The sequence below is a fragment of the Pelmatolapia mariae genome, linkage group LG18 (genome assembly GCF_036321145.2).
Source record: "Pelmatolapia mariae isolate MD_Pm_ZW linkage group LG18, Pm_UMD_F_2, whole genome shotgun sequence".
NCBI classification, from domain to species: Eukaryota; Metazoa; Chordata; class Actinopteri; order Cichliformes; family Cichlidae; genus Pelmatolapia; species Pelmatolapia mariae.
In genome coordinates this window covers 12,237,786-12,256,400 of record NC_086243.1, presented here as the reverse complement: position 1 = coordinate 12,256,400, position 18,615 = coordinate 12,237,786, and the positions used below count along the sequence as shown (strand labels likewise).

Genomic DNA, 18,615 nt, shown 5'->3' with positions numbered 1-18,615 from the left:
GTAAAACAAAGTGTAATGAGATGGAATAGATCACAGCTTTTGTGCCATGGTTGCCCCAGTTTGTGTTATTCATATAATGGTTATATAGTGGAACATCATGACAGGTTAACAACTATAAGGCCTGATATGTTAAAGACCATGCACACTGAAAATAGGCCTATCCCTGCTTTCCCAGCTATTAACCACTTATCCTTCTGCTTAAATTGTAGCAAGCATTCAGCAATAGTCTGCCCACCCACTATAACCTAAAAGGTAACCACAGAGCCCACTTCACACTGTGAATCATTCCCCCCTGAGCCGGAGACGCCCCTGGTGCGTCAGTCCCCCCACAGCTATCAATCATTCAGACAGACAGAGCAGACCGGAAGTCTTCACAATAAAGGTTCACTGCTACATTTTTGAACCTAGCACGACCTGACTGTATTTGGCTGTATACAGGTCAAAAAGCATGAGGTGTTAATAAAATATGCTTACATTAATTAAAAATGATATTTAAAATAAATAAATAAATAAATAAATAATAATTATTATTATATTAATATTAATAATAATAATAATAATAATAATAATACTACTACTACTACTACTACTAATAATAATAATAATAATAAATTTTATTTGAAAGCGTCTTTCAAAACGCTCAAGACACTATAGACAGCAGAATAATAAAAGCTACATAAAAGCAAACAGTTTACACAATCATAAAAACATAAGACATAAAACAAATTTAAAATAGTAGAGTGAAGAGGTTACGTAGGATAAGCTATTCTGAACAAGTGAGTTTTGAGTTTGGACTTAAAGAGAGAGAAGGAAGTGATATTTCTTTATTTACTCTATATTTATATAAATTTCTCGGGGGAAAACTAAAACTAAGTAAATAAACTACTAAAAGCTACAACATACTCTTCCGAGGGCTTTTACTTTTGAAGGCTGTCCCACAGCTTCCTTTCCCGCTTCATTCTTTTTTTAAACCCCGTCTGACTTAACAACCGTTGCAGATCGATGATGACCGAGCGGCTCGGATCTGCTGTCGTCTTCAGGACACAGGAGCACCACGGCGCATCGTCAGCCACGCAGGGCTCAGCCTGAAATCTCGGTTTAAGCTGGATTTTCTTTCAGATTCCTGCCCCATTAATTCGGTTTGTAATTCACACGGAGGTCCTGGCCGGTAGGTTTCTGCTCTGGATCCCGTTTCTTTCGGCGGTCTCATTGCAGCTTACTGCGTTTATCCATGGAAACAACCAACTGAAGTGCAGTCGGCTATTTCTCTGCACTTTGTTTAAAAGAGATCGTTATTCACCTGACCCGTGCTTTATGGTTGTTAGGATCATTAATTCTGATCTTGTAGGACAAGAATTTTCTTATTGTGGGACATTTTTATTTATTTAAGAATTATCATTATTATTATTGTTGTTGATATTATTGTTTGATAACATATTGTAGTTGAGGTGACAGATGTAGGATCATAGGATGCTTAGGATGCACCAACATAGTGCTCTTCTTGTTGTAGCTGCTGTCTCTCTCACGTGACACCTCACCTGCTGTTTTACCTGGATGAATTTATGTTTGTTTGCGCTCAAGCTTAACTATGTGGAAACCTCTAATGTGTACTGTACATATTATAATTGGTTTGTGCATTTGTGTCTATGTGTGTGTGTGTGTTGTATATTGTATATTATTTGCCCTTCAGATTAGTGCCAAACTTAATTTCACAGTTTGAGTTATATACCTTTAAATGACAGTAAATCTAATCTATTCTTATTTTGTTCTGTCCACCATGTTCACTTTTTCTTCTTCACCTGTGGGTCAGAAAAAAAATGGAGATGCTGCCTGATTTATGGAAGGAGGACTACTGGCTTCCTCCTGGTGTGACCTGGAGAGACATGGAGCAGCTGGGGGACTCCAACCGCCCCAGACCCCAGGACCTTCTCATCGCTCTGCCCCTCGCCCTCGGCTTCGTAGCCCTCCGCTACATGTTTGAAAGGTAGCACACAAGCCTTCTTTGTTTTGATAAGGGTGAGTGAGTGTTTGAGATAGTGAAGGGTCTGCAGCAGAGCACACAAACATTTCACTCCGCTGAAGCTGAAACAGCACTTACAAGTCTTTTCAAAAATACAACAATCATATGAGGTCGTTGTCACCACTGGGGAAAAAAGTAGTCGCACTGCATTTGCTGGCTATGGCCAAGCATCCACAGTATCAATAGAGAGGACTTTGTAAGAGGATCCGAGCTGTGGGACAGTGAGCAGGTGTTTTTGGTGAGTGGAGCTGGCATTGTTAGCATGGAGGGAGAAAGACTCTGGAAACTAGAGAGGAAGATAAACAGAAATGAAATGAGGGAGAAAATTAGAGATGTTCAAACCTAAATGAAGGTAATTAAACATTAGCTGTGAGCAAACAAGCAGAAGACGCGTCAAGAGACTCAAATTGCTTGTTAATCATACTTAAGATGTCATGTGATTGTCAAATTATCTCATATTAATGTTCCTGGAGTGGAAACAAATGCATGCATGGTTATGATTAACTAATAAAAGCAGCCTTGTTTGCAGGTTCGTAACAGTGCTTTAACCTAATGTTTTTTAACTGTTGTGTTGGTAAGTGAGTGGTAATACAATGCATTCATACGCAAGTGCAGTCACAGGCTGGTCACCCAGCGCTCTATTTACAGCTAAACAGTGACTGCAGACCAGCTACCGCGAGTATCCCCCGTCCTCTGTCTAAGATACCTTTTGTTCTCTCTGCCCTCAGGTTTGTTGCCCCACCCATGGCCAGGTGTCTTGGGGTGAAGAATAGATTTCAAGTGACCGCTGCACCATCGCCGAATCTGGAGTCGTTTTACACCCAGAACAGGAGACAGCCAACACAGGTGAGCCTGAGCAGGCCTCTGCACGCATGCAAACACGTGGCTTAGTCTTTGAATTTGAATTTTTAAAATCAGGTGTGTTTCAAATGATTAAACTGGCGTGTTTTTAAACCTTCATTAAAACACTGTTTACTCCTCGTCACTTTCATTTTGTCTTCATTAGGTCACCCAAAGACATGTTTCCCCTCTAAACCATCAGAGTGTTTTCATTTGAAATTTAAATTTGTGTGTAAAGGCACTTTGTTTTCCCTTTCCCCCACAGCATTAAACACCTCACAACCCCACAAGGTCATCTTGTGACCTTTCACAGGGTTCTGGCTATTCTGTTGGAAACTACTTGACTAAAACCCCAAGCAGTCAAAACTAGCTCTACCTCAACCAGCTAACAGCTAGTTTATTGTATGAATCTCAATAAATGGCAAATAGTGTCACGGTCTGGCAGGCAGACCGTGGGGAATGATGGAGATAGGACCCAAACGCTGGACTTAGTGGAATGAGCAGTGCATTTATTTACAGTGGGGGTAAATGTACACCACACAATAATTCTCCAGAGTGCTCCCTTGACTCCCGTGACGTGTCTTCCCCTAAGTGCTGATATCCTGTGCTCTCTGCCCCTGTGCCTACGCACACCCCGTGCGTCCTGCAGTCCTGTGTTCCGCTCTCCTCCTGAGGAAAAACAACAGATGCAGCCGTTATGGCACCAACTCCAGCAGGCATACACTAAACAGCTCTTTAAACACTGACATGAAGTCTAACTCAACGATCCTGCGCCGGAGGAAGCCCCATCGCTCTGTTATGTAGCTCCCCCGACGAGCCTGATCAGAAGCAGGTGTGTGAGAACCTGGGCGTGACCGGCAGCTGGCAGGGCCACACCCATCAGGCCTGCAGGTGGCTGTCCTTCGTCCTCCAGCCACACCCGCAGACACACCCGCACACATACACCCACCAGCATGGAACACCAGAGCACAGTGCAGAAAACATACATCCAATACAATAACAACAACAATAATAATAATAATAATACTAAAGGTCCACACTGCTCACGGACCCCAAAATCCCTGGAGCTGGGTCCGTGACAGTACCCCCCCTCTAAGGGTCGACTCCCGACGACCCTAAAACAAAAACACAAAAACCAAAAACCACAGTACAACCAACCCAGGGCGGGCGGCGGGGGGTCCAGGACGGAGGGCCCCAAAACCACTCCAACAACTCCACTAAACAACAAGAAGGAACACGTCAGTTCATTAGTCCAACCCCAGCCCTAATGGCTGCGGACATAGTTCTGGCAACTGACCCGGTGGGCGGCAAAACAGGTGAGAACTACTGTGGGCAGGCAGAGGCAGAAAACAGTTCCGGAGGCCTACCTCTAGTCCATCGGAGGGAACGCTGGACCTCCGGCAGACGGCCATGGGTCCGGTAGCAACGACAAAACAGTTCAGGGGGCCTGCCACTGATCCAGTGGCGGTGAAGCTTCAGCTCAGGCGGCCTGCCGCAGGTCCGGTAGCAGCGGCGAAACGGTTCCGGTGGCCTTCTCCGGGTCCAGTGACGGCGGCGGCGGCGCTGCTGTTCCTCTGGCGGCTTGCCCCGGGTCCAGTGGCGGCGGCGAAACGGTTCCGGTGGCCTTCTCCGGGTCCAGTGACGGCGGCGGCGGCGCTGCTGCTCCTCTGGCGGCTTGCCCCGGGTCCAGTGGCGGCGGCGAAACGGTTCCGGTGGCCTTCTCCGGGTCCAGTGACGGCGGCGGCGGCGCTGCTGCTCCTCTGGCGGTTTGCCCCGGGTCCAGTGGCGGCGGCGAAACGGTTCCGGTGGCCTTCTCCGGGTCCAGTGACGGCGGCGGCGGCGCTGCTGCTCCTCTGGCGGCTTGCCCCGGGTCCAGTGGCGGCGGCGGCGCTCCAGTGAGCAACAGCGAGGTGTGCCACATGGGCGATGACGCGCTGGTCGCTGACGTGGACGCGCTGGACGTGGATGGTGTGGAGGGCATACCGGACGTGGACGGCGTGGAGGGCGTGGACCCTGCACACTGACCCCCCGCGTAGGCTGATCGGATTCCTCCCGCCCGCCGACCTCCGATGGCTGTGCGCGCTCCTCCGGCCTGCCGAGCCCCTCTCTCGATGGCGGGCACTCCTCTCGCTCTCCGAGCTCCTGCTCCTGCTGCAGCTCCGGCCCCTGCAGCTCCAGCTCAGGCAGTGCGCGCCTGAGCTGGATGGATTGTTGTGAGGGCCCCTCTCTTGACGGTAGCCGCTCCTCCCGCTCGCCGAATTCCGGCTCTGGCTCACAGAGCTCCTCCTCAGGTGGTGCGGGCTCCGCCGGCTCGCTGAGCTCCACCGGCTCGCTGAGCTCCACAGTTGGCGAGGCGGGCTCCTCCGGCTCGCTGAGCTCCACAGTTGGCGAGGCGGGCTCCTCCGGCTCGCTGAGCTCCACAGTCGGCTCGCTGAGCTCCACAGTCGGCTCGCTGAGCTCCACAGTCGGCTCGCTGAGCTCCACAGTCGGCTCGCTGAGCTCCACAGTCGGCTCGCTGAGCTCCACAGTCGGCGAGGCGGGCTCCTCCAGCTCGCTGAGCTCCACAGTCGGCTCGCTGAGCTCCACAGTCGGCTCGCTGAGCTCCACAGTCGGCTCGCTGAGCTCCACAGTCGGCTCGCTGAGCTCCACAGTCGGCGAGGCGGGCTCCTCCGGCTCGCTGCGCTGCCCCTCCGGCTGCGACGCGGGCTCCTCCCGCTCGCTGAGCTGCTCCTCCGGCTGCGACGCGGGCTCCTCCCGCTCGCTGAGCTGCTCCTCCGGCTGCGACGCGGGCTCCTCCGGCTCGCTGAGCTCCTCCGGCTCGCTGAGCTCCACAGTCGGCGAGGCGGGCTCCTCCGGCTCGCTGCGCTGCTCCTCCGGCTGCGACGCGGGCTCCTCCCGCTCGCTGAGCTGCTCCTCCGGCTGCGACGCGGGCTCCCCCCGCTCGCTGAGCTCCGCCGGCTCGCTGAGCTCCGCCGGCTCGCTGAGCTCCATAGTCGGCGAGGCGGGCTCCTCCCGCTCGCTGAGCTCCCGCTCGGGCAGCGCGAGCTTCTCCGGCTGCGGAGCGGCTATAGATGGATGAACCGGAGGTGAAGATGGCGATGCGGTAGCTGCAGGTGGTGAAGACGATGGTCGAGCGGGTGATGTGGAAGGTGAAGCCGAGAGTGCCGCGGTCGCTGCAATCTGATGGGACGCTGGTGGAGAAGTAGCTGCAGAGGGCGGAGGCGATGATGGTGTGGCAGCTACTCGTGGTAGACTGGACAGCGATGCAGGGACAACAGACTGGGGAAATAGTGGCAGAGTAGGTCCAGCAGACATATCGACCTCCAACTGAGGACGAGGATGAAAGGCTGACTGGACTAAAGACAGAGTTTCGCGCTGGGCAGCAGACTGAGTTTCGCGCTGGGCAGCAGACTGAGTTTCGCGCTGGGCAGCAGACTGAGTTTCGCGCTGGGCAGCAGACTGAGTTTCGCGCTGGGCAGCAGACTGAGTTTCGCGCTGGGCAGCAGACTGAGTTTCGCGCTGGGCAGCAGCTACGGGCTGTGCTAACAGCTGGGTTACAACATTAGCATTCACACAGTCCGAGGCAGAGTTGACAGATGGGGTGTGTAAAGAAAAATTGTCCAAATGACTCACCACAGCCGACTGTTGAGAAGTCCGGAACTCCGGCTGCGGAGAAGAGCGCCGGCGGCGCGAGCGTCGCTTCTTTGACGATGCCGGGGCCGGCGCGAAAGGCTGAGATTCCACCAGTCGGCCGGGCAGGAGAGCAGCTGTGTGGTTTGGAGCAGCTGGTCCTTTGTCTGCTGACTCAGCAGATGCCGCGGAGGTGAGTGGAGATGTGGTGAGGTGCAGAGGGCGTGTGAGCTGTTTCCCCCGCAATGGAGGGTCCAATAGGTGAGTCGCAAACGACGGTGGGGAAGCTATCTGCCTATGAGAAAAGAAACAGGCAGCAAGGGCTCCCAGGGAGGTCGCCACATCCTCCTCGCCCGGACAGCCCAAACCGAAAAGCTCAAAGCTGGAACTTGCCCTCAGCATGGTTATAATAGAAATTAATTTCTTAATGTCCAAAAAGCCCACAGAAAAGGTGGTTGAAGACAGGAAAGTATCAAAAAATACGACCTGTATGTGTCTCTGATGTGGATCTGCCGCCTGGATAATGCTCCGACAGTAATTCCAGAGCTGGGCGAGCAACCCCTCCTGTGAAACGGTCCTTGAGTCCGCTGGGCCCATGATGGCAGGATCGTTCTGTCACGGTCTGGCAGGCAGACCGTGGGGAATGATGGAGATAGGACCCAAACGCTGGACTTAGTGGAATGAGCAGTGCATTTATTTACAGTGGGGGTAAATGTACACCACACAATAATTCTCCAGAGTGCTCCCTTGACTCCCGTGACGTGTCTTCCCCTAAGTGCTGATATCCTGTGCTCTCTGCCCCTGTGCCTACGCACACCCCGTGCGTCCTGCAGTCCTGTGTTCCGCTCTCCTCCTGAGGAAAAACAACAGATGCAGCCGTTATGGCACCAACTCCAGCAGGCATACACTAAACAGCTCTTTAAACACTGACATGAAGTCTAACTCAACGATCCTGCGCCGGAGGAAGCCCCATCGCTCTGTTATGTAGCTCCCCCGACGAGCCTGATCAGAAGCAGGTGTGTGAGAACCTGGGCGTGACCGGCAGCTGGCAGGGCCACACCCATCAGGCCTGCAGGTGGCTGTCCTTCGTCCTCCAGCCACACCCGCAGACACACCCGCACACATACACCCACCAGCATGGAACACCAGAGCACAGTGCAGAAAACATACATCCAATACAATAACAACAACAATAATAATAATAATAATACTAAAGGTCCACACTGCTCACGGACCCCAAAATCCCTGGAGCTGGGTCCGTGACAAATAGCTTCCCTGTTTTGCCCCTCTGAATTTATGGGTTTTCAAGCTGTTTGAATATTCATTCATATCTTTTACTTGCTCCTGTTAGTTGCCATTGGGATCAGAGTGGAAAACACGAGTGGTAGGATAGTTACACTGGAAAAACAAGCCTGCAGTGGGAAAGCCACCTCACATGTGGAGTAGTGCACGCTGTTTGTTCTCCATCGACTTTTGGATAAAATAGAAATGAGTCCAGCAGACGTTTGCTTTTGCTCTTAATACTGAAAAAATATGGAGGGTCAGCTTAATGACTTATTGGCTGAAAACTGACAAAAAGCCTCATAACTTAGAAACTATGATTCTTACAAGTGTGGTGTGTTCTTTTAACATATAGACAAAGATTTGAAATATCAGGTCACATTTGACCTCTGACCTCTGTAGATTGATCTGAAGGTCAACATGTTAATAATGCTATATAGAGCTATTTAAAACTATGCTTCTTTCTGCCATTGTTTCCACTGTAGGCATATAGGCATATAAAGAATGATATGTAAATATCACATTATTTTTTATGACTTTGTTATGTACAATATAATAACAGGTTATAACTTTTAAAATACTGTTTACATACATATACAAAGTTTCTGACTAAGTTTATTTTGTTTTTGGAAAGCAAAATGAACATGTGATCAAGATTATTTAAACAAATTTCACTAAACAATGAAATGAATGCTACATATGTAAACATTAATAAGAAATAATAAAATAAATATACTCAAAAATGATGTCAAATATATTAAAATGGGTTTGAACAGGAGAAATAAATCGAAGCCTGCACGTTGCACTTACTTTTACTGCACTACAAACATCTTAAAGTACGTTTTAAAAGAACAATACGAACACGTTGCATTCGAGCTTCGCTTGCTCCACCTCAACTCATTCTGTGCTGCTTTTTGTTTCAGAGTGAAATGGAAGGCTTGATGCTGTCGTGCGGCAAAACGCAGAGACAAATAGAGACGTGGTTCAAGCGTCGCATGAGCCAAGACAAGCCGTCTAAAACCAAGAAGTTTGGTGAAGCTGCGTAAGTATTTCCCCTCCACACCTCCGTCATTGTCCAGTTACTGATGAGTTCCTTCAATAGAAGATCCTCCACCACCCTCCATAATGACCGATCCTGGAAAAGCTCGCAAGAACTCTGATACTGTCCAAAGCTTTGGCTGGTTACATTTTTAAAGTGCTTTTTTAAATGGTCAGAGTTTCTCACCTCAGTCGCTGTCTTTCAGTTGGAGGTTCTTCTTCTACCTCACAGCTTTTGTGGCTGGATTGTCCTGCCTGGTTGATGTGAGTGAAAACATTTTACAGCACTGACATTTTACTCCTACTATTGATGCTAAAACAATAAGTAAGTGAAAACAAATTAATGTAATGTCTTTTGTCCCCAAAAGAAATCTTTTCCTACCAAAAATGTGTTTTTTATTCATTAAATGGTCTGAAAATAACAGACGTTATTCAGTACTATGCTATGCATGATTGGAATAAGTTTTAAATCATTTATTTATGGGGTTTTTATTGGATTTTATAACACCTGTTGTCCTAGGGGGTCAAAAACGTGCCCAAAGTACAAAGTGTTGCAAAGCGCCATATTTTCATACCAAACTGCTTTCAAACATCTTGGATCTTGGATCATTGATGTGTGGAGTCATGCAATGATCATAACAACAACAACAACAACAACAACAACAAAACAGGAAGCACCATGAGGAGGCAGGTGCTCTACATTTAATTCAATTTTATTTATACAGCGCAAAATCACAACAACAGTCACATCAAGGTGCTTCGTATTGTAAGGTAGACCCTACATTATCTCATAAGCCTCCACTGCACTGGAGGCTTGTGAGATAATGTTTTTTTACCATGATGTGGAAAGGAATGACCAGTTGAACAATGCATATATTGTCCTCTAGTGTAATGAGGAGGAAGAATCAATATTCAGGAAGATCCGGGGTTAGAAGATAAAGAAAATATTGCCAATATTTAGATCACATGCTACCTTTTCACCCACCTGCAGAAGTGGAAGAAGGCTATGAAGTGAAGGAAAGTAATGAAGAATTTGAACTATGTTTAAGTAAGTTCTCAGGCATCCAGGACGTGGTAGTCTAAGGAGCTTGGAAAGAAGGTGACTGGGTTTCTTGAAGTTTCTTGAATTTTCAGAATGTGAAAGTGAAATAGAGGATGTGTCAGAGGCCTACACATCTTCTATTTCGATTATGATGAAGATCAAGCAAGAACGAGGAGTCAGCTGAGACATAGGAATATTTGCAGTAATGTGAGGAAACATTGATCTGGTCTTCTATCCTTCCCAGTGACAGACGATGCATGACTCTCTCGTGCGTCACAGAGAAAGACAATCTACCATGGCACATATGCCAGGTCCCATACTGATTACATAAAATCCTTAGATTGCTTTTCTACTCGAGTACTGAAAGCATTATACACCATGTATTCTGCTTGTATTATGCTTTTTAACTTTCACATGCCAATGGATGCATCAGAGACCAAGTTGGGGTTCAGTAACTTGCCCAAGGACACCTTGGTAAGAACTCCAGACTAGAGCACACAGAGATTGAACCAACAACCATCCAATTAGTAGATGACCTGCTTTACAGCCAACTCAATGACAAACAAGGAGGGGAAACAAGAGAGGAAGAAAAATGGATCGAATGCAGCTGTAGGCATATGTAGGTATGTTGATTCTTACTGCCGTGCATCCAGTAAAGTCGCTATGGCCAGTTTATGACATCCAGAGTCTTTTAGGGCAGTTTTCATGCTACAGTGACTGACACAAGATTAATCACAGAATCGCAAAAAGGATATCATTTCTTGATAAAGACACAATAAATGTTCGTCGTTCATGACACAAAACGTGGTCCTATTTGAGGTGTATGGAACAAGTGGGTGTTTCTCCGGCTGTTGATGTAAGATCCAGGTACTGATATGACTGTGTGTGAGCACCAAGTCCCCTTCAGAGGACTCTGTCCATTCCAACAGAACATCCCAAATAAATCGGGGAACTACTTGATGTCAGGTAATGAGTTGGAATAAAGTTGTAAACCTTGAAACACAGAGATGGATGATATTTTATACTTATTGCTTTATAAATAGTCAAACCAGATGGGGTCATTTTTGACCCAGAAGACAACAGATGTGATTATTTGCTGCCAGTGAAAAACTTGAAGTAGTTTAAAAACAGCTTCCTAAATTAACTTTGACATATACCCGTTGTGAAACGATAATCACAATAACTGATGATTTAATTTATTTTTTTTACCCAAAAACAAAGAAACATTTCATTTAAATGAGGTTTTATCAGACATAAATTTGAAATGGAGTAAAGAAATAGTGTCAAAATGTTTGAATTAAGTTTTAATTAAAAGTGGGGGAAAATCCACTTCATATTAATTAAGTATCAATCAAACCAGATGGGGTCATTTTTGACCCCTGAGGACAACAGGTGTGTGGAAATCGGGAGGACATTATGAGGGATAATCTGAAAGTTGGCGTTATTTCTGTCCTTTCATACGTTTCCACCTCTTCAGGTTTATTCTAAATTTTTCCCTGTCTGTGCAGAAACCGTGGTTCTGGGACCTCAGGGAATGTTGGAGGCAGTATCCATTTCAGGTGAAAACATTACACACACCACATGACTACTTTAGTAAAACAGAGTGTGCTCCATTAAAATAATCGTTGTGAACGTCTCATTATTTATGTTGAAAGTGTAACCTGTGTACGGATAGGTAATTACACCTATTTTACAGAGGAGCTGTAAAACAAGCGCAATACAGTAAATTCATGTACGGCATTCATACTGCAGAGAGTTAACCAAGTTATTTATATAGTGCCAGGATGTCAGAAATGAAGTTAAAAAGTTAAATATGTAAGCATGTGTAACTTTGATTATATTCAGTTACTCAAGATGGGGTTAAATAAATCTAAACAAGCCAAGAATTAGAGGCCCTGATAATTAATGGCTTATTATAAAGAATCACACATTTACCCGGTTACTGATTTGGCTTGATCGTTAACTTTGGCCATGAAACTGCATTATTTTGATATTTAATGCATCCTGGTTCTATATTTAGAAAATTTAACTATTTTATATTCATATTTACTGCTGCTACTACTAATAATACATAATAAATTATGTGTATAAAAAGTCTATGATAAATACATTTACAAGTTTCTAAAATTAAGCATAAAAATCCCTAGAAATGGAAAGTAAAACACACATTGTGCCACACATACAAGAAATTTCACACTCTGTAGGCATCCATTGTACTTTTGATACTCTTTAAAAAATGCTATTTTGCAAATGACAATGTTGATAAATATATACATATATATGTATATATATATATATATATTTATATATATATGAAAAAATAAATAAAAATACCGTCATGGCTGAGAATAGTTTCAATCCATCTAATTGTAGTTTATAGGCAAAGAATGATCCATTATACCTCCTAGTGGGACTAAAAACAAAATGGGTTGCTCAGTTTCTTAGGCTTCGGTGGCAAGCGTAAGGATAGTGACACGCTAGAATCATTCATGATAGTTTCCCTTCCTTTCTTAAACAGAAAAGCTTATAAATACATTTCAAATCCTCTAGGTGTTCCTGTGTAGGCTGCAGTGCTCCCTACTGTTCTGCCAGTATTTAAAGTCCAGGTATTTTTTTTTAAAAAAATCATCTTTATATTTGTCCTCCTCAGCCCATGGAGAGAGCTCACTACTGGTACTACATGCTGGAGTTGGGATTTTATGGCTCTCTGCTCCTTCGGATCTCTGTGGATGTGAAGAGGAAGGTGAGGATGTTACACAACAGGCTGCGTTCAGCCCCGGCGACACGTAGCAAAGTGTTTATTTAAACAGAAGCGCTTGTGCATTGAACGCCCCGTTTTGTTACGCAAGCATTGCATTGAAAGCAGCTGATTCACTGCGTGCGCTGCCCTTTTAGATACGCCAGAGTTTATATACAGATTGCTGCTGACGGAGTTGCATGTTTCACACACTCTACCACAGAGCGCGTTGCCAGATTTCTTCCTGTCTCACACAGCAGATGCCCTTTACAGAAGTTAGCTGTTGGAATGATGTTGGTCTAATTGTGGTCATATTTCATGTTTCTCTCACTTCACTTCTGCTTTAATGAGAAACCTGACCAGCACATGATTAATGAGTGACTGTCTTCTGTTGACATCTGATGGTTCTTTTGTTTTGCTCACTGCATGTTTGCCTTTGCAGGATTTTAAGGAACAGGTCGTCCACCACTTGGCTACCATCTTCCTGCTCAGTTTCTCCTATTGTGCCAACTACATTCGCATCGGCACCTTGGTCATGCTGCTGCATGACACCTCTGACATCCTGCTAGAGGTAACCGGCAGATCCTTTTATTTATGCTCTAAAAGTAAAATAAAGGTAATTTACAGTCATTTTTTTTTACATGTGCAGGAAAAAACGTCTTGGGAATCTTTAAAAATATAATATTCACGTTGGCCAGTCCTCCTACATTAATGTAGAAAATTGAAAGAAATGAGAAAAACTGACTGTACAAACTACAATCAGAAGTTCAAACTGCACTTTAGGCTATTCTTAGAAAATTTTTATCTAAGACCTCTGCAGTAGCCTGCAGGAAGCAGAAGGATCCTGTGATTGTGCCATGATAGCTAGCAGTGCTGACTGACCTTTGTTAACCTGTGCAAAAGACATAATTGTGAATAACATTAGGCTTCTAAACCTGAGCTGCTTGATGCTTTTTATTTTTGCACTGAAAATGAGAAAACGGCAGGCGTTCTTAGTGTTCTGCTCTCTGCTTGACTTAAAGACTGAGCTGTTTTTCCCCATCCTGAAAACATTTATCCACATAGCACTATTGTTGGGATTTGCTATGTGACTTTATTGCACGGTTATTATTTCTGCAGCCTGCAAAGATGTTCAACTACGGCGCTGACTGGAAGAAATTGTGTGACGCCCTGTTTGTTGTGTTCGCTGTGGTCTTCCTTGTGACTCGGCTGGTGATTTTTCCCAGCAAGTAAGAGATAATTGTATCTCCTTTTTTTGTCATTAAATTGCTTGATAACTGTAAAAGAAGTGTGGATGAATTTTAACTCTCTCATCAGGAACTTGACTCCAGCTGTTCGATTACTTACAGAATCATTCACACCACCCTGGTACTGTCCATGGAGGTGTTTGAGCCTTTTGCTGGCTACTACTTTTTTAACATCCTGCTGATGCTGCTGCAAGGTCTGCACATATTCTGGGCCAAGTTGATCTTGCACATGCTCTATAAGTTCCTGAAAGGCAAGGTGAGAAAGAGCAGTGAAGCTATAGTGCGTCACGAGATGTCTCTGACATGTTTTCAATTGTTTTGCATTTATATTTCTTACGTGATACCACTTGATGCACACAAGCAAAGAGTCCAATTAAAAAGACGACAGGGAGCATCCAGAAAACTGAACCACAGTCAGCTGTGGTCACAAGAAAATAAATCAGTGTCACTCACTCATTTGTTTTTGGACCTTCTTCATAGTTTGTAGTGTGAAACCTTCTGTTTTCTTCCTTAGCTGGAAAAAGATGAACGCAGTGATGAAGAAAGTGAGGTTGAAGAGGAAGAGGAGGATAAAGGGGAAGAGGAAAACAAGGAACAAGGTGGAGACTGTTACTGGGAGAAAAGTAAAGACTCTCTTAACTCCAAACTGTCTATGCTGACCAACAGCTGTGTCCTTAACAACCTGGCCAACCACAGGTCGTCTGTGGTGGACAGAATGCGTAAAGCTCAGTAGAAATGTTCTCCGTCTGTTGTTTTCCTTTACTAATGTGAACTGGGTATGTTCAGTCAGAGCAATGTCTGTGAATCAGATGATGCTACTGTCCTTCACTTTTAACTGTGAGAAATTGAAGCAGAAAACATTCTCTTTAAAGCCGGTGTCATAAAACAGGTGTCAACAGGAAGCACAATCCTGTGCTGCAGTCACTGCTCAGCCTCAGTAACGCTGTACAATGATCCATAATGATTCACTGTCTTTGAAGAGGGACGGCAGCCTTCATTTGAAATGTTTTGTGCTTGCTAATGTCCACTGTAGCCTTCACTGCACACGGTTTTCTTTTTATGTATTAGGCTCACGAAGCAAACATTTAAAAGTACAACAGAGATTATTAACACGGAGATAAACCAATATCAAAACAAAAGAGCAGGTTGATGTGTGTTCATGCGTAGATAGAAGTGCTCTTTAATTATTGTAAAATACTGTTACATTTAAATGCTGAAAATAAAATGATAATTTAGTCTTTCTACCTTCATTTCTTTCTTTTTTTTTTTAAGATTTTGAAAACCACCTCAACTGGCTCCTTTCGATATGAGGAGCCAGGTGAGGTGGTTCGGGCATCTGACAAGGATGCCTCCTGGGTGAGGTGTTCCGGGCATGTCTCGCCAGGAGGAGGACCCGGGGCAGACCCAGGACACGCTGGAGAGATTATGTCTCTTGGCTGGCCTGGGAACCCCTTGGTGTTCCCCCGGACAAGCTGGAGGAGGTGGCTGGGGAGAGGGAGGTCTGCTGCCCCCGCGACCCGGCCCCGGATAAGCGGAAGAAAATGGATGGATGGATGGATTTTGAAAAATATTTCAGTATGTGATTCTGTAGAATTAAAGTGCTGTGCAAAAGTCTTCAGCCACCCAGGAAGATGGGATCAAGGTGCAGCCATTTAGTCAAAAGTTTACGCAGAAGTGGAAAAAATTCATAGAAGGAAAAAGCTTATTGCTTGAAACCTCTTGAAGGGCATTCAAAGCTCTTCTTTGGATGTTCGCTGCCTTTTGTACTGTTCTCTGTGTAAAAAATCTCACACTGCTTGAATAATGTTGAGGCCTGGACTCTGGGGAGGACAGTCCATGATTCATAGTGTTTCATTGTGTGCCAGATGAATTTTTCTTAGATTCTATAAAAGAAATTGGAACAAATTATGTGTTTAAGTGGCAAAAAATACAATTAAAAACTATTTTGTTGGTAAGCTGTGTAGACACAACACTAGTTCATCCCAATGATCATAACAAAAAATCAAATCTCATACAGTCACTGATTCATCATTAGGTTAGGTGCCTTTTTAATGCTTTAATGATTTATAAAACAGTAATAAGAGTCTTAAATAAACACAAAAACTTTTAAAGATCTTCAGAAATCTTGGAGAATTGTTTGTGTTATTTTTCCAGGATCACATTACACAAATAAGTAAGGGTGGCTAAAGAGTTCTGCACAGTACTGTAGTCTAAGTAGCGTGTGGACTTCTTTAAGTTGCTTGAAGACGTTCCACCTCTCACCCAAGAAGCTTCTTCAGTTCTAGGGTCAAATGGTGGAGAGTCTCAGATTTAAACCCAGTGGGAGTGTCCCCCCCAAGAGGGACATGGACCCCCTAATGATCCTCTACCTAATTACACGACCCAAGGTGTGAAGACAGGTGTGGGTCACAATCAGCCAAGGTTTGGGGTGAGCTCATTGTGAAACCTAACCCCACCCTATCATGTGATTTCGTGAGGTCAGAAGACCCAGGATGTGAGTGGGCGTTAAGGTGTCTGGGAAGGGATCTCAAAACTGGATTATAGATGGCAGACAGTTGGTGTCGTAAACCACCGCCTCTGTTCAAAGATGGTCGCTCACAGTGGACATAGATGGCTTCTTTCACTCCTCTTTCAAACTGTCCAAAATGTGAACATTGGCATCCCTGAAAGAGTGGCCTTTGTCCTTTAGATGCAGATGCACCGCCGAGTCTTGTCCAGCGGAAGTGGCTCTTCTATGTTGTGCCATGCATTTGTGAAGTGGCTGTTTGGTCTCTCCAATGTAGAGGTCTGGGCATTCCTCGCTGCACTGTACAGCATACACTACATTTTTTAGTTTGTGTTTAGGAATTTTGTCTTTGGGATGAACCAGATTTTGTCTGAGTGTGTTGCTGGGTCTGAAGTACATTGGGATGTCGTGCTTGGAGAAGACTCTCCTGAGTTTTTCCGAGCACCTTAGACTACGATGACCTGGATGACTGAGAACTTTCACAGACACAGTACTGTAGATTAAACAGTGTCACTATCACCGCTGTTGTGCATCGCCATCTGCTGGCAGCTTCTACAACCACACTAAGGAGGTCCACAGACCTGAATTGCAAAAATGTTTAACGACCATAATATCACTTTTATGTGAAACCTCTCTCTCTCGTGAAGGAGTTTTTTTTTTAAATGCACTCATAGTTACAAATGTTCCAGCAGAAGAAGAGACGAAAAGCATTATGGTCTGTGATGGAAGTCTTTCCATGATCCCTTTGTTTTGGAATAAAACGTCCGTAGCTCCTGATGGGTGGATGGAAAGATTCACTCAAGAAGTGATTCAGGTGAATACATCCATTCAGTTTGTTCACAAGAAAAAGTTCAACTTCTCTCTTTTATTGTTTCTCATGCGGCTTAAGAGTCAGTCGATGACTCATATTTTATTATTCAATAATGTTTGACTTAATTCTTGTATTATCAATGCTACTAAGAGCGGGACTTCTTCTTTTCTATTTAGTCTAAATCCATTCGTCTAAGATTAAATATGTGGAATAAGTTGAAGAGATTTCTGAAAAACAATATTTAACTGGATTAAATCATGAAACTTAATTGTCCTCTCTTTTCTTCTATATTTGTTTTTTCAATAATTATTATTTCATTCTTATTGTACTTTCTAATTCTGAAGTATTTATGTTAATTGATTTCATGTCATTCATCATTGCAGTTAATCTGCGACATGTTAGTGAGTTTCATCCCACGTTAGTTGCTCCCTCTGTGCAGCGGTGTCAGCAGGCCAGATTAAAAACAAAGCACTGGATAAAACTTGTTCACAGCGCTCTGCTCACTGAGTTCCCATCTTTCTGAGCGGCTGGTGAGCATAAAGCATATAAACTTTCTTCTCCTTAACTTCTGAAACGATCATTTTTGTCTGGAATTGAACTCAGTGCACAGTATTACTACAATCATTTTGCTTTATAACTGGACTGGTGTAACTAACAAAGCTCTGTGTATGTAGTAGTACATGTCCACAGTAGCTGTAACCATTAAGTTACTTTCTTACGCTCTTTGCTGGGAAACAGCTTGAAGATGGACTCACCCTGTCACACTATAACATCCAAAAAGGTGGATTTCACCACGATGGAAGAAAACTGCTGTTTGTTTAATGTTTTAAAGTTGCATTGATGGTTATATACCCATGTCTTTCTCTCAGAGTCCAACCCTCACCTTGTCCTGCGTCTGAGAGGGGGCATCATTGAGCCATCACTGAAGCAGCTGGCTCAGAAGTACAACTGTGACAAGATGATCTGCTGCATGTATGTATACAAAACCAGCACACACAAATATTAGTGAGACTGAACTCATTCTCAGAGAGGTGAGGGGATAATTCAAAAGATATAAAAATATCAAAATGTTTTGAGCGGATTGCTGAAAACTGATTCCACTCGATTTCATCTTTTTGCAGGGTGCATGGGAAAGGTCTGAAGGAGTAAAAACTTTAGTTGCTCCTTATGCACATGAGGTTTGATTTTAGGAAAAAATGCTTTATTAGCAAGGCTAAATAATTACTGAGTGGGTGATTAAATAATTTTATTCTTTCAAACAACAGTTGCCAGAAAAAAATCTGGGATTGAATCAAATTCAGTGGCACATTTTAGGTTGACTGGGAGAGCTTAAAGAGCTTTGATGGCTCCAAGTTGAGTGCTAGCAGATACATATCACAGCCCTCAGTAAAGCAGCGATCTACAGATTCCAGAATCTAAACATTTCTGTCATCCGTCTTAGGTGCTACGCTCGTCTGCATCCA

At 44.6% G+C, this 18,615-nt stretch overlaps 1 protein-coding gene across 1 annotated transcript; it reads left to right on the top strand.

Annotated features, from left to right (window-relative positions):
• Window positions 1-988: 988 nt before the first annotated feature.
• On the top strand, window positions 989-15,060 carry LOC134616623 (ceramide synthase 2-like). Its single transcript, XM_063461542.1, has 11 exons — window positions 989-1,168; window positions 1,811-1,984; window positions 2,749-2,866; window positions 8,695-8,813; window positions 9,016-9,073; window positions 11,360-11,410; window positions 12,502-12,594; window positions 13,031-13,159; window positions 13,708-13,817; window positions 13,938-14,091; window positions 14,350-15,060. Exons 2-11 carry the CDS (start codon window positions 1,818-1,820, stop codon window positions 14,566-14,568), a joined length of 1,218 nt encoding a protein of 405 aa, XP_063317612.1. The 5' UTR covers window positions 989-1,168; window positions 1,811-1,817; the 3' UTR covers window positions 14,569-15,060.
• The last annotated feature ends 3,555 nt before the right edge of the window (window positions 15,061-18,615 follow it).